The 12,725-nt window shown below is 51.3% G+C and overlaps 2 protein-coding genes across 2 annotated transcripts in view; one reads left to right on the forward strand and one right to left on the reverse strand.

Moving 5' to 3' along the window:
• Positions 1-661: 661 nt before the first annotated feature.
• Positions 662-11,452, reverse strand: CUNH11orf53 (chromosome unknown C11orf53 homolog). The gene is made up of 8 exons (XM_014309740.2): positions 11,430-11,452; positions 11,085-11,144; positions 10,864-10,990; positions 9,770-9,907; positions 7,725-7,871; positions 3,508-3,550; positions 2,230-2,531; positions 662-1,060 (listed from the first exon to the last, which is right to left on the reverse strand). Exons 1-8 carry the CDS (start codon positions 11,450-11,452, stop codon positions 662-664), a joined length of 1,239 nt encoding a protein of 412 aa, XP_014165215.2.
• The window catches only part of HINFP (histone H4 transcription factor), an 8,923-nt gene continuing 7,648 nt past the window's right edge, over positions 11,451-12,725 (forward strand). Inside the window, exon 1 of the mRNA XM_031062491.1 lies at positions 11,451-11,474. Within this exon, the coding sequence (XP_030918351.1) occupies positions 11,451-11,474 (24 nt within the window). The remainder of the gene's footprint in view (positions 11,475-12,725) is intronic.

A 12,725-nucleotide genomic window follows, 5' to 3' on the forward strand; every position in this document is an offset into this window, starting at 1 on the left:
CCCCAAACCATTTAGGCCAGAAAAGCTGATCTGAGGAGGGATCCTTGTTGGTAGGGAAAACCTGCAGAGCACAGAGGTTTTTCAGGCTGAGTATTTTACTTGTGGGAGAGGGAGAAATCCCTTTCTGGAGGCACCAGAGGCACCACCCTGAGCTCAATGTGGTGTGTCCAGTGATTGTGTTTCTGACCAGAGCACAAAGCATCACGCTTGAAGGAGCAGTTTTAGGAAGGTGTCACGGACATATTTTCTGAAAAATCTTTTCATTAGGATCTTTTCTTCTGAGAAGCTGGGAAGCTTCAGCTTCTCTACGTTTTGCTGCTTTGGAATGTGATTTGGAGAATTGTTTACTTAACGTGTGAAATTGTTTTTACTTGATGACCAATGACAGCCACCTGTGTCGAGGCTGTGAGCAGTCACACGATTTTATTGCCATTCTATTCTTTTCTCTTCTAGCTTTCTGATAAAATCTTTTCTATTCTTTTAGTATAGTTTTAATATATCATTTTCTTTTAATATAGATCATAAATTAATAAATCAGCCTTCTGAAACACGGAGTCAAGATTCTCATCTCTTCCCTCGCCCTGTGAACACCACCATAGGAAGGAGCGTAAAATTTGCTTTATAATGGTCTGGTTCTCTTTCCTCCAGCTCTTCTCTCTCCTCAGTACGCTCTCCTGCCTTCATAAGTCCCCCAGAGGGCACTTCCATCCTCTTTGGCCCAGGCAGAGTGCTCAGGAAGGTGTGGTGGCTCCGAGGGTGGCTCTGGGCACAGGTGGCTCATCCTGGAGGGCTCGCTGGCCACGGCCATGAACGGGGACAGGCTGTAGGGCGAGGGGGCAGCGTAGCTGGGGGAGTAGTGGGCGTCTTCAAGGGGGTGCAGAGGGTAGGGCTGGGCTCCAGGGAGGGCTGGGCTCCAACCTGAGCCTCGGAACGGGGAAGCAGCTCCAGGTTCAGGCAGGGAGAGGCAGCTGGAGGTGGCAGGGAGCGCCTGCAGAGGCTCTGAGCAGGCACTGTCAGGCTGGCCAAGGCTCTCGGGTGAGGGCTGCTCCCAGGGCTCTCTCTGCAGGGAAACAGGGAGAGAAGGCAAGGAAAACGCTTAGGAACAAAAGCCTGTCCTGGAGGTAATGGAATATCTATCCCTAGGAGTGCCCAAAGGGTTTCTGTGGCTCTGGAGCAGTGTTTGGTGTTTGAACTGTGAAAGGGAACATCCATCCTATCAGCAGTGTTTGGGGTTTTAAGTGTGAAAGGGAATGTCCATCCTATCAGCAATGTTTGGTGTTTTAGGTGTGAAAGGGAATGTCCATCCTATCAGCAGTGTTTGGTGTTTTAGGTGTGAAAGGGAATGTCCATCCTATCAGCAATGTTTGGGTGTTTAAGTGTGAAAGGGAATGTCCATCCTATCAGCAGTGTTTGGGGTTTTAGGTGTGAAAGGGAATGTCCATCCTATCAGCAGTGTTTGGGTGTTTAAGTGTGAAAGGGAATGTCCATCCTGTCAGCAATGTTTGGGTGTTTAGGTGTGAAAGGGAATATCCATCCTATCAGCAGTGTTTGGTGTTTTAGGTGTGAAAGGGAACGTCCATCCTATCAGCAGTGTTTGGGGTTTTAAGTGTGAAAGGGAATGTCCATCCTATCAGCAGTGTTTGGGTGTTTAAGTGTGAAAGGGAATGTCCATCCTATCAGCAGTGTTTGGGTGTTTAAGTGTGAAAGGGAATGTCCCTCCTGTCAGCAGGGCCTGGAGCAGGGTCCCAGTAGGACTGACCAGCCCTGATCCTACAGGATCCAGGAGCTCTGTGGTGGGGCTGTGAGTGGAGCTGGGATAGGGAGCCTGGAGTCAGCAAGGGATGTTTCTAGAACCTCAGGGAGGGAGGGTTTCATAAAATCATAGAATCACAGAGTTATCCTGAGTTGGAAGGGACCCAGCAGGATCACCAAATTCTGCTCCTGGCCTCGCACAATCCCGCCCCATGCCTGGGGGCAGTGTCCTGTTCAGAGCAGAATGGGAGACTCCAGGGATGTCTCCACCAGGAACAGGGGACAATGAGATGGAACCAAAGAGAAAAACAACATTTAGATGGAACCTAAGAGAAAAACCCTCCCTTCAGAGCCCTGCCCCACCTGCCATGGCTGCTCCTGTAACAGCCACATCCTTCTCCCACGAGCCCCCCTGACTGAACCCCACATTTAGAGGGGGTGACCCTGCCCTGGGGCCAGAGCCGTGGAGGCACTCACGAGCAGGAAGGGCCCCGTGTCACTGGGGAAGGATGGCAGCAGAGGGGGCACGGCCGGAGAGCTGAAGAAGGAGCTGGTGGCAGCTGGGAGAGGAGGAGCAGCACGGTGATCCCCGAACTGCTCGCTGAGATAGGGCTCCAGGAGGGCTGGGCAGCCCTGGGGGGCAGAGGGGTCGCAGGAGAAGGGCTTGGAGGCCAGAGGGGAGGGGTAGGCATCGCTGACAAACTGCTTGGTGCTGTGGAAATCCAGCTCGGCCGGGAAGGGTCTGCGGACGCCGTAGTACCCAGCCATGGTGGGTGAGCCTGGGGACAGAAAATGGGGTGGGAAAGTGTAAAGGAAAGTGTAAAGAAAATTCTAACAGCTGCCACAGAATGAGGGACACCCCTGTGGGTGCAAAGCAGAGTTCTTTTCACTCCAGCATCACCCAAGAACCCACCCTGTGTCACTGTAGGACATGAAACAACACGAGCACACACTGCTGCTCTCAAGGTGAAGAAAAGGGGAGTTTGCTTTCTGACTCCAACATTTATAGACTTCCAAAAGTGACAGTGGATTGGAGGGTGACAGTGCCACCTCTCCAATGCCACTGGACAAACCAGCAGTCCATCAAATTTCTCCTCCTCCTCCATAAAGGAACGCAAAACAATGAGTTATTTACAGAAAGTGTGTGAGGAAGTTTGTTACAAGAATGTCAACATCAGAAGGCTTAGAAAACCTTAAAAAATCAGGGTGACATCCCTGCCTTGACACAGGTGTGTGAGCACAGAGCGGCTTTTGGTTCCACCTGGTGACTCCATCTGCAGCAAACCCAAAGTGGTGGGGAAGCTTTAAACAGGAGGGCAGGGGGATGGAGGTCAGCTCAGCCAGGCTGTGCTTCCTCCTCTGCTCTGCCACAGCCCCTGGGGAGGAGGTTCCAGCCTCACTCTGCTTTCCCTGCCCGAGAGCCAAGGGATAAAACAGGTCAGCTCCTGCTTTTGTGCTTTCTCTCTCCAGCTCCACGGAAAATGGGAAAACACAGGAGGAAAAGGAGGGGTTCTGTACAGCTCCTCTGCTAAAGGAGGTGGGAACTGCTTTAATTATCCAGTTTGAGGATTTTATACAAATTATTGCTGTTCTTTTTTTTTTTTTTTTTATTCTTTTAATTACTTTCCTCCTGGGCTCCCTCTGAGGGGTGGCCCTGCTCTGGGGCTTGTTCCACATCCTCTGGAGGAGAAGAGAAGGGCTGTGCCAGCCCTCCCACCTGCATGGAAGGTGTTTAGCACGGAGGGAAAACCTCACCTGGCATTTGGCCGAAGGGTGACTGTGCTGTGCTGGTGCTGCCCTGCAAAAGATAAAGAGATGTTTGAAAGAATGACTTTTCAAAGCAAGGCAGCTCTCTGAGTGGAATTCACACACATTATTTGAGCCTGGCTGCTGTGAAGGGTTTAACTCCATGATTTCCTCACGGGAATTAAGAGATGTAGGCTAAGCGGAGATTGTGAAGGTCTTGTGCAGAGCAGCTAAGAGGAGGAGTATCAAGATAACTGGCTTCTTCCTCCTGTCCCACGGGGTCCCTCAAGGCAGGCAGAATGCTGAGGAGTCCTTGGCTGTTGGCACAAACCAGGCAAGGTGAGATCTGAGCCCCTGAGTAGCCAAAAGGGGCAGATTCCAGCCCATGTTCCAGCTCAGCTGGGCTGGATCTGCTGCCCCAAGGCTGCTTTACCTGGCCCTTCCTGGCAGGGTGGGTGGAAAGAGAGTTCCTAAATCCTGTTTGGGTCCTACAGCAATGGTAATAATAATAATAATAATCCTCTCCTCTTGGTCCCAGGTAAAGGAGCGATCCTCCCAGTGCCTAATTCCTTACAAAGCACCCTGGCCAAGGCATGTGCTCCTCTGGAATCCCCCTGAGCTCTGGTTTGGGGGGCTCCAGAGAGGAACAGAGAGCCCCCAGCTGCAGTTCTGTCACTGTGCTGTCCCTGGCCACGCTGGTGGCACGCTCTGTCCAGTTTGCATAGTGCAAACAGGAGGTTCCTGCCACAGCAGGCAACCAAATTTAGAGGTTTAGATTTGAATTAAATTTGCCAGCTCTCGGGACTTCCTTCTAGTGCAAGGGAAGGTTTGCAGCTGCTCCCTGCTCCACCATGGAAATGAGCTCTGAGCCTGCACAGGCCACACGGGCTGCAGAGGTGGCAGGAGGTGACAGGAGGTGGCAGGAAGGAGCCCCTGGGCTTGTGGACAGAGGAGTGTCCTTGTCACACAGGCAGGGCTTGCACCTGCCCCCAGCTGAAGCCATCACATGCAAATCCAGGTCACTTTTAGAGGAAAAAGCCAAGCTGGGAGGTTCAGATGCTGCCCAGAGGACAAGGGGCTGCAGGGATGGGAGCTGGGATGCTCTGCCAGCTCCCTGGGCACGGCTGGCAGCCTCCAGCAGGGATCATTTCCAGTTACCAGAGCATTTAATCTTTGATCCTGTCTGTTCAACAGCCCCTGGAACTGCCTGGCTGTGTGTACATCATGGTGGTGAGGAGTCCCAGAGGTACCAGGAGCTACCAGGGCTTTGCCAGCCTGAATCCAGTGCAGGAGCCTCTGCTGCAGCCCATCCTTGGCCTCATCAGAGCAGAGCCCTGCATTTTATTCCCCTCCTTGCTCCTTATCAGCCCTAATTGAGAGCCATTAGTTCATTTCCTCCCTGCAGTGCTTCCTTTGCCTGCCATGGCAATGGGCAGCTGGATCTCCTGCAGCTCTGCTCAGCCTCCCTGGGGCCCAGAGTGTGTCCAGCTGCTGATAAGCTGGGCTCAGCCTGCCCTGCCCCTGGCCAGGCACAGATCCTGCCTGGGACTGCTCCAGAGAGCTCTGCTGCTTCACTGCCTCCTAACTCCCCTACAAAGCTGCCTACATTTAAGGATTCAGCTCCAAACACTGACCTGGCCCTGCCCTGTGGCAATGCTTTGGCATCAGAGCATCCCCTCTCTGGGCTCAGTCTGCAGTGGAGCAGCTGAAGGAACAAAAATCCTCCATGAAAGCAAAGCTGGGGCTGGGCAGGGCAGTGCTGGCTGTGTGTCCCTGCCTGGGAGTGCTGCTGGGCACTCAGCACTGCTTCACCTGTGCAGGCACCCCCTTCCACACCTCAGAGAAGACAGGAACCCTTTCACCCTGCAGAGAACACCTGCAGGCTCACACCTATGCAAAGGAAAATCCAGAGCCTCCCTAAATCCCAGCCCTGAGCCCTGATTTTGGGTGGGTTTCCTCCCAGCACACCCTGATTTCCATCACTCCATGTGTGCAGGGCCTGGCTGCCAGGAATTTATTGAAACCTCATCCCAAAGCTCTGCTCTGCTGAGGGTGAAGGCTGAGTAGAAGCTTAGATGGAGGTAGGACATAAAGGAAGTTATAGGGTGGGAGCTATAATTTGTTGAGTCGAAATCAACCATCTTAGACTAACTTTCTGTTATTCTGCTCATTCTAATCTGCCTTGAATTCTGCCTAGATTAGTCCTAGGGTAAAGAAGAGGATGAGTGAGGAGGTTCAGGCTAGGGTGGTGGTAGAGGCCTGGCACCAACAACTGCCCAGGGCTGGTTTAATTCTGGAGCAAAGATCACCCTCAAACAAAAGATGCAGCTAAATTACCCTGCATCGCCAACAGCCACAGGGGTGTTCAGTTATCTGCCCCTGGGTTGTTTTCTGGGTTATATTCTGCCAGACAAACAGAGCTGCACTCCCAGCTGCTCTTTTCATGATACGTCCAAGCAAATACGGATGTTTGCCCTGCACAATCATTTTTTGTCTCTCGCAGGGAATGAGCAGCAGGGCTGGTTTTGCATCAGGCAGACACACACGCAACTGCTGGCCTCTGAGCACAAAGCCCAGGGCAATAAAGCCTGGAGGATTTTACAGTCCCAGGGCGTTTCCTCTGTGGCTGTTGGAGCTGCTGCCTCCACACAGGGAGCGGGTCACTGGTGGCATGGAGCCCAGAACACCTGTGGGTTTGGTTCTGACCCATGGAGCAAGTTACCAACCGTATATGAAGATCAGCAAGCCACAAGACTTTAGGTAGAAAAATAGTGAAGTTATCACGGGGTGGAAAAGTAGATTTTGGGGTTTTTGGTATGGGGGTTCAGGAGGCAAGACGGAGGGAACTGGGCGTGTCCAGCCTTTCTCCTTCTTCTTCTTGGCCTCCATCTTCTGCTGTGACGGTGGCACTTACAGATTGGTTTAGAGTAGAAGCTCACTGTCTAACACAGGTGATAGGCATTGGGAAGTTATGGTAAATATTGTACATGTAGTTTTTAGTATAAAAACATAACACTGCCCCAGGGGCAGGCAGAGTGCCTGGAACTGTCCTGCTGGATGGACCTCAGTAGGGCAGGAGAAAATTTTTTATAGATAAGATACAATAAACAACCTTGAGACTGAGAACTGAAGAGCCCTGACTCTTTCTTCAAGCACCAGGCTTTCGGAGTTTTCTCGGGGTCACTCTGACCAGCCAGAGATCCCGACAGAACCCTTCCTAAACATCTGCCTGCTGCGAGTGTGCCCTCCCCAGTGACTCTTCCCCAGAGGCTCAGGGGGTTTCTGCCTCCCTGCAGCAGCTGAAGCCTGTGGGGATGGATGTGTGCCTGGATTTTGCTGTTTGGTGATGCACAATCCTGGTTTTTTGGGTTTTTTTCCTGCCTGTTTTGTTGCAGAGTTAATGGGCCTGAAAGTCACAGCAAGTAAGTCACTGTGAGGCCTCTCCAGCATAAAAAAGAAGCCAGAGGTGAATGGTTTTTAGGGAAAAAAAGCATCAGAACTCCCAATTTTTGCTATCAGTGATCCCAGGTTCTGCTCCCTCTCTCTCCTTGCAGGACACAGCTCCAGCTCCCCCTCCTCTGCCACTGTCCCAGCTGGAGGTGAGGAGCTTGGCCCAGCACAGGTGAGTGCCAGGAGCACCCAGGGAAGGTGCCTCGTGCCACTGGATGCCACCCCATCCTGCCATCACAATACTGTGTCCTCTTCTGGGGACAGCCTCACTTTTCTGGCTGGCAATTGAGACATAAAACCAACGTAATGCAGCAGGACTTGGGTTTCCTGTTGCCATAGAAGCACTTTAAGAGGAAATCATCTCTTCCAAGCTGATGCTTGGCCTCTTTCCAGCCCATCACATCCCTGCAGCTCCCCTGGCACCCTGAGAGGAGCTGGAAGGAGCTCAGCATTCGGGGAAGAACAGATATTTTCAGGGCACTGACTTGTCCAAGTGTAGCTGCTGGCAAAGGAAGTTGACTCGGGAAGGTGTCACATGTGGGATGTGAAAGGAAAGAGGAATTCAACATCACTGCCATGCTTGGAAAAGGGGGAAAAAAGGGCTTTGAGGCATTTAAGGTTGAAAGATATGAAAGTCAAGCAGCCATCGTGTTTTGGGGCACGCATGATATTAATTATATCAATATTGGCAGTGGCCCAGACTGTTTTTGAAGCGGAGGGTGGGATGAGGGAATTTATGGGGTTAAAAAAGGAGTGGGGGACGGGACGGGACTCACGCTGAAGCGGGAGCCGCTGCTCTGCCGGGATCGCTTTTCAGCCAGGAGATCCTTGACCGTGTGCTTCACTCGCACCCCTTGGTACACACGTTTGCCAAAATCTGCAGGGACTGAGCGAGTGCAGAGTTCAGGGAGAGCACAGAGCAGCTGGGAGAAGCAAATTCAGCACCTCTGGGCATCGGGTTGGGAGGGGAAAATACAAATCTGCAATTCTTAGCTCTAGAAATATAGGAATATTTGTAATCTAGAAATAGATATCTTTCTAGGTATATAAATTATCTATTATCTATTATATATATAATTATATATTATATATATAATTATGTGTTTTATATTATACATTATACATTATACATTATATATTATATATTATATATTATATATTACATATTATACATCATAGATTATATATTATACATTATATATTATATGAGCCTTCTGAGAACATGGAGTCAAATTCTCATCTCTCACCTCGTCCTGGGGACCCTCACAAACACCACATCACAGGGATCCTGTCTTCCAAGCAGCCACCTGGCCCCTGTTTTTTCCAGCTGCCTCTGTCTGTTCTCAGTAGAGTCCCCAACTCCTCAATATTTGTCTCCTGGCTGGTCTAAACCAGACTCTTCTGTACCATATAAATAAATATATAATATTAATATTAATAAAAGATTGTGTGTTGACATTAATAGAATATTATATTGGGAAGGCACAAAGGGTCCCTGCCCTGGCACCTGCAGGGTCTGGCCCTGTTTTTTGCCCTGGAGCCCAGCACAGCCTAAAGCAGCTCTGGCACAAGGCATCTGCCCTCCCCCTGAGCCTGGGGTGGATTTGGGGGTTTGCACAGAGGTTGTGGCACAGGTGAGAGCTGGGGGACAATGCAGGGACAGCTCTTTATCCTGCCTGAACCCAGCTCGCACCTGTGGAGCCAGGGAGGAGCTTCCACAGGGGCTTTTATTGAATTATCCTGGAAAAAAACCTGCCTGCCTTTGAAGCTAATCCCTTGGAAAACACACAGGCACGCTCTCCTGAGGCAGAGCAAACTGCCAGGGCACAGCTGATGTGTTTGATCTCCAGGATTTATCATTTGGCTCTTCTGCCCCTCAGGATGTGTCCCTTGGCTCCGTTTCTGGTGGCATTGTGGCTCCAGGTGCACACACACACACCAGGGGAGGTGGGAGGGTTTAAACAACACACTGCTGGCTTGGCCTTGCCCCAAATGTTTTTTTTTATTATTATTATTATTGAGGTCATAACAGCTGCAAATTTTAGCGGAATTTTATGTTGGTGTTTGAGTGCCGACCAGAGAGCTTCAGCCAAGGCCAGGCACAAAGCAAACACAAAGCAAGGGACAAGTTCCCAAAAATGAGGTGAAATGAGAGTACCAAAAAAACCAAAAAACAACAAAAGTGGCCAGAAATGGACATCAGCTCTCACAGGTGGAGGAATTCCAGCAGGCCTGGTGCTCTGCAGGTTTCCTGACACCTTCGCTGTGCTCTAAAGGCATTAGAAAATCATTTCCACAGCCCTCTGCTGTTCTGGGCTGTTGAGGTCACTTCACTCACATCCTCACTTATTCCTCTGCAAAAATGGTTTTAATTCAGCATCACTCAGCCCTCTAACCCTGGGCTGAAGTTGTCACAAACGTCACAAACCAAACTTGTTGTTGCCAGTGGATTATCCAAAAAACTTCAGATAATTCTGGCACTGGCAGCACTGGGGAAGAAAATGCTAATTCAGGCCTGAGTTTAAATCATTTCCAAGCAAACAGAATCCAATTTCACATCACTTTGATCCAACTGCCTTTTGAAAAAAAAATAAGAATAAAGCATTGCATTGTGAAAGAATATAAACTCAGTCTGGAGAAGGCAGATTATTAATTGATACTATTAAAATCTTGGGACATTTAAGATGTCACGTGTCTATTCTAGACAATTTTTTTGGGTTTTTTTTTTCAAGAGGAGCCCAAGGACAGCCCAGTTTGTTCCTTCCCTGACATTGCCATGAAGATGCCTCAACTTGGGAAGATCTGAGCTGCTGGAACTCACCTGCTTCCATTGGTGGTGCTGCTGACGAGTCCCAGCTCCCAGATCCTGCAGGAATTTGGGGCAGATCTGTCCCTCATCCGCTTCCCAGGGCAGAGTGAAGCCTGTGCTCATCATTCCCTGGGAAAGTTCCAGCTGAGCCTGGCGGAAATGGGTTTTTAGAATTTAGGGATGTCTCCAGCACCATATCTCGTTTGCGATTTGCTTAAATGCAAATCCCTGGATCTGTCCCTGTGACAGGGGACAGGAAGAGGGAAAAGGGGCAGGGAGAAGGGACAGGGGACAGGGGGACAGGGAAAAGGAATGGGGATGGGGACAGGGACAAGGAAAGGGACAGAGCAGGTGACAGGGAATAGGGACAGGGATGGGGACAGGGTCAGGGACAGGGATGGGGACAGAGGGACAAGGGACAGGGGGACAGGGACAGGGGACAAGGATTAGGACAGAGACAGGGATAAGGACAAGGGATGGGGACAGGAATGGGGTCAGGGAAAGGGAACAGGGAAATGGGGACAGGGGCAAAGATGGGGACAGGGGCAGGGGACAGCGGCAGGGATGGGGACAGGGGATGGGGACAGGGAAATGGGACAGGGGAAAGGGATGGGGACAAGGACAGGGATGGGGACAGGGACAGGGGTGAGGACAAGGGGTGGGGACAGGAATGGGGTCAGGGAAAGGGAACAGGGAAAAGGGGACAGGGGCAAAGATGGGGACAGGGGCAGGGGACAGGGATGGGGATGAGGACAGGGAAATGGGACAGGGACAGGGATGGGAACAAGGAAATGGGACAGGGAAAAGGGGGCAGGGATGGGGACAGGGTCAGGGAACAAGGACAGGGGACAGCGGGAGGAGTAAAAAAATCCATGAATACAGAGGAACTGAGACTCTCCAGCCCACCCAGACCCCAAAACCCACTGGGTCCAGGTGATTTGGGACCCCCCCCAGCTCACCCAGACCCCAAAAGCTGCTGGACACAGCCAAACTGGGATCCCCCCTGGCCCTTCCAGACCCCAAAATTCGCTGCTTCCAGGAGATTTGGGTCCCTCCAGCCCACCCAGACCCCAAAATCCACCAAGTCCAGGTCCCAGGGGTCTCACCTTGATGCAGAATCGCAGCTCCGAGGGCATCACCAGCACGTCCGGGGTCACTGGCAGCACCACAAACACCCCCAGAGCCTCGAAATCCATGCTGAGCTCCTCAGAGGGCGGGTACAGGGGGTAGAAACTGGGAAAAAAGGAATTTTGGGGAGAAAAAAGGGATTTTGGGAGATAAAAAAGGGGTTTTGGGGAGGACAAAGCCATTTTTGGGAGGTCCTCACCTGTGCTGGGTCAGGACGTGCTGCAGGATCCGAGTGAAGCGATCGGAGACCCTGGAGGTGCTGTGGGAGGAGGGGAGAGAAATGGGTGAGAAAAGGGAGGAAATGGGAAAAAATGGATGGGAAAAAAGAGGAAAATGGGAAAGGAAAATGAGGTGAAAGAGGGGATTTGGGAGGGGAAGGGAAGAGAGAAAAGGCAGAGGAGAAAAGGAGAAAAAAGAGGAAAATGCTAAAAAAGGAGGGGGGAAGATTAAAGAAAGGGGAAGGGAAGGTTAAACAAAAAGGGAAAAAGGTTGAAGAAAAGGAGAAAAAGTTAAAAAAAAGGGGAAAAAGGTTCAAAAGAGGCACCTGCTGATCTCCTCAGCCCCCATGTGGAAGAGGAGGTCGGTGGAGGTGAGGCCGAAGACGACGCTGTCGATGTCCAGGGTGCAGGGCTCGGAGCACACGCTGGACACACGGACATGGGATGGACACCAGGACAGCCCTGGGAGCTCCAAAGCCAGCCCAGAATGCCCCAAACCCTCCTAAAATGCCTCAAAACCCCCCTTGGAATGCCCCAAACCCACCCTGAAATGCCCCAAATCTATTCTAGAATGCCCCAAATTTGTCCTAAATCACCTCAAAATCACCCCAATCCCATCAAGGTTTCCTTAAACCCCCAAAACATTTGGGGAATTTCAGCCCAAGTGCCAGCTGGAGGGGTGGGGAACCTCCTGGGAATTCATTTTTTGGGGAGAAAAATCCGAATTTTGGGGCTGGTACCGCTCTGTCCTCCTTGGGCAGGGCCGGGAAGGAGAAGGGCGGCTGAGGGTACATGAAACGATGGGAGATGTCCCGGAGACAGGGCACCAAAACCAGCTGGGAGCCAGAACTGGGGACAAAATGGAAAAATGAGAGAGTTTTGGGGTGAAAAGTGGCGATTTTGGGGTGAAAAGTGGTGATTTTGGGAAAAAATCCCCGTGGGAATGGAGAATTTGGGGCTGGTTCTGTGACCAGTATGTGGGAAACGTCCCGGAGCGAAGGCAGCAAAACCAGCACCGGGGAAAAATGGGATCGAGGGGGGAAAAAAAGAGAGATTTTTGGGGTGAAAAGGGGTGATTTTGGGAACAAATTCCCATGGGAATGGGGAATTTGGGGCTGGTTCTGTGAGCACCTCCTGGGAGACATCCCAGAGGGAGGGCACCAAAACCAGCACGGGGGAAAAGGAGGGAAAAAAAGAGAAAAAGGGGATCAGAGATGAAAAATGAGAGAGTTTTGGGGTGAAAAGTGGCAATTTGGGGGGAAAAAAGCGGCGTAAAGCGCGACTGCCGTGAAGCTCAACTGCTGTAAAGCAGCGCTGTCGTAAAAGGTGTCGTAAAGGGAACTGTCGTAAAAGGTGTAGTAAAGCGCGGCTGTCGTAAAGGGTGTCGTAAAGCGCGACTGTCCTAAAACTGTGTGAAGCTCGACTGTCGTAAAAGGGGTGCCGTAAATCCGGACTGCTGTAAAAGGGGGTGGCGTTCAGCCGCGTTTACCAGAGACTTTAGGGACACCGTTTTTTTTAAGCACTTTAATAGTATCTCCCGCCCGGACGCGGCTGCCGCGGGGCTGGTCCCAGCCTGCAGGGCGCTGCTGGATGGCGCGCTCCGCTGCTTCCTGCCACCACGG

This window comes from Geospiza fortis, unplaced genomic scaffold (genome assembly GCF_000277835.1).
Source record: "Geospiza fortis unplaced genomic scaffold, GeoFor_1.0 scaffold37, whole genome shotgun sequence".
Taxonomy (NCBI): domain Eukaryota; kingdom Metazoa; phylum Chordata; class Aves; order Passeriformes; family Thraupidae; genus Geospiza; species Geospiza fortis.

Coding starts and splice junctions, on each gene's coding strand:
- CUNH11orf53 (XM_014309740.2), bottom strand. CDS start 11,452: ATGGGGGCTGAGGAGATCAGCAG. Junction 3,551..7,724: donor GCAGCGGCTCCCGCTTCAGC/GTGAGTCCCGTC, acceptor TATCTTTTGCAG/GGCAGCACCAGCACAGCACA. Junction 2,532..3,507: donor ACCCTTCGGCCAAATGCCAG/GTGAGGTTTTCC, acceptor TTCTGTCCCCAG/GCTCACCCACCATGGCTGGG.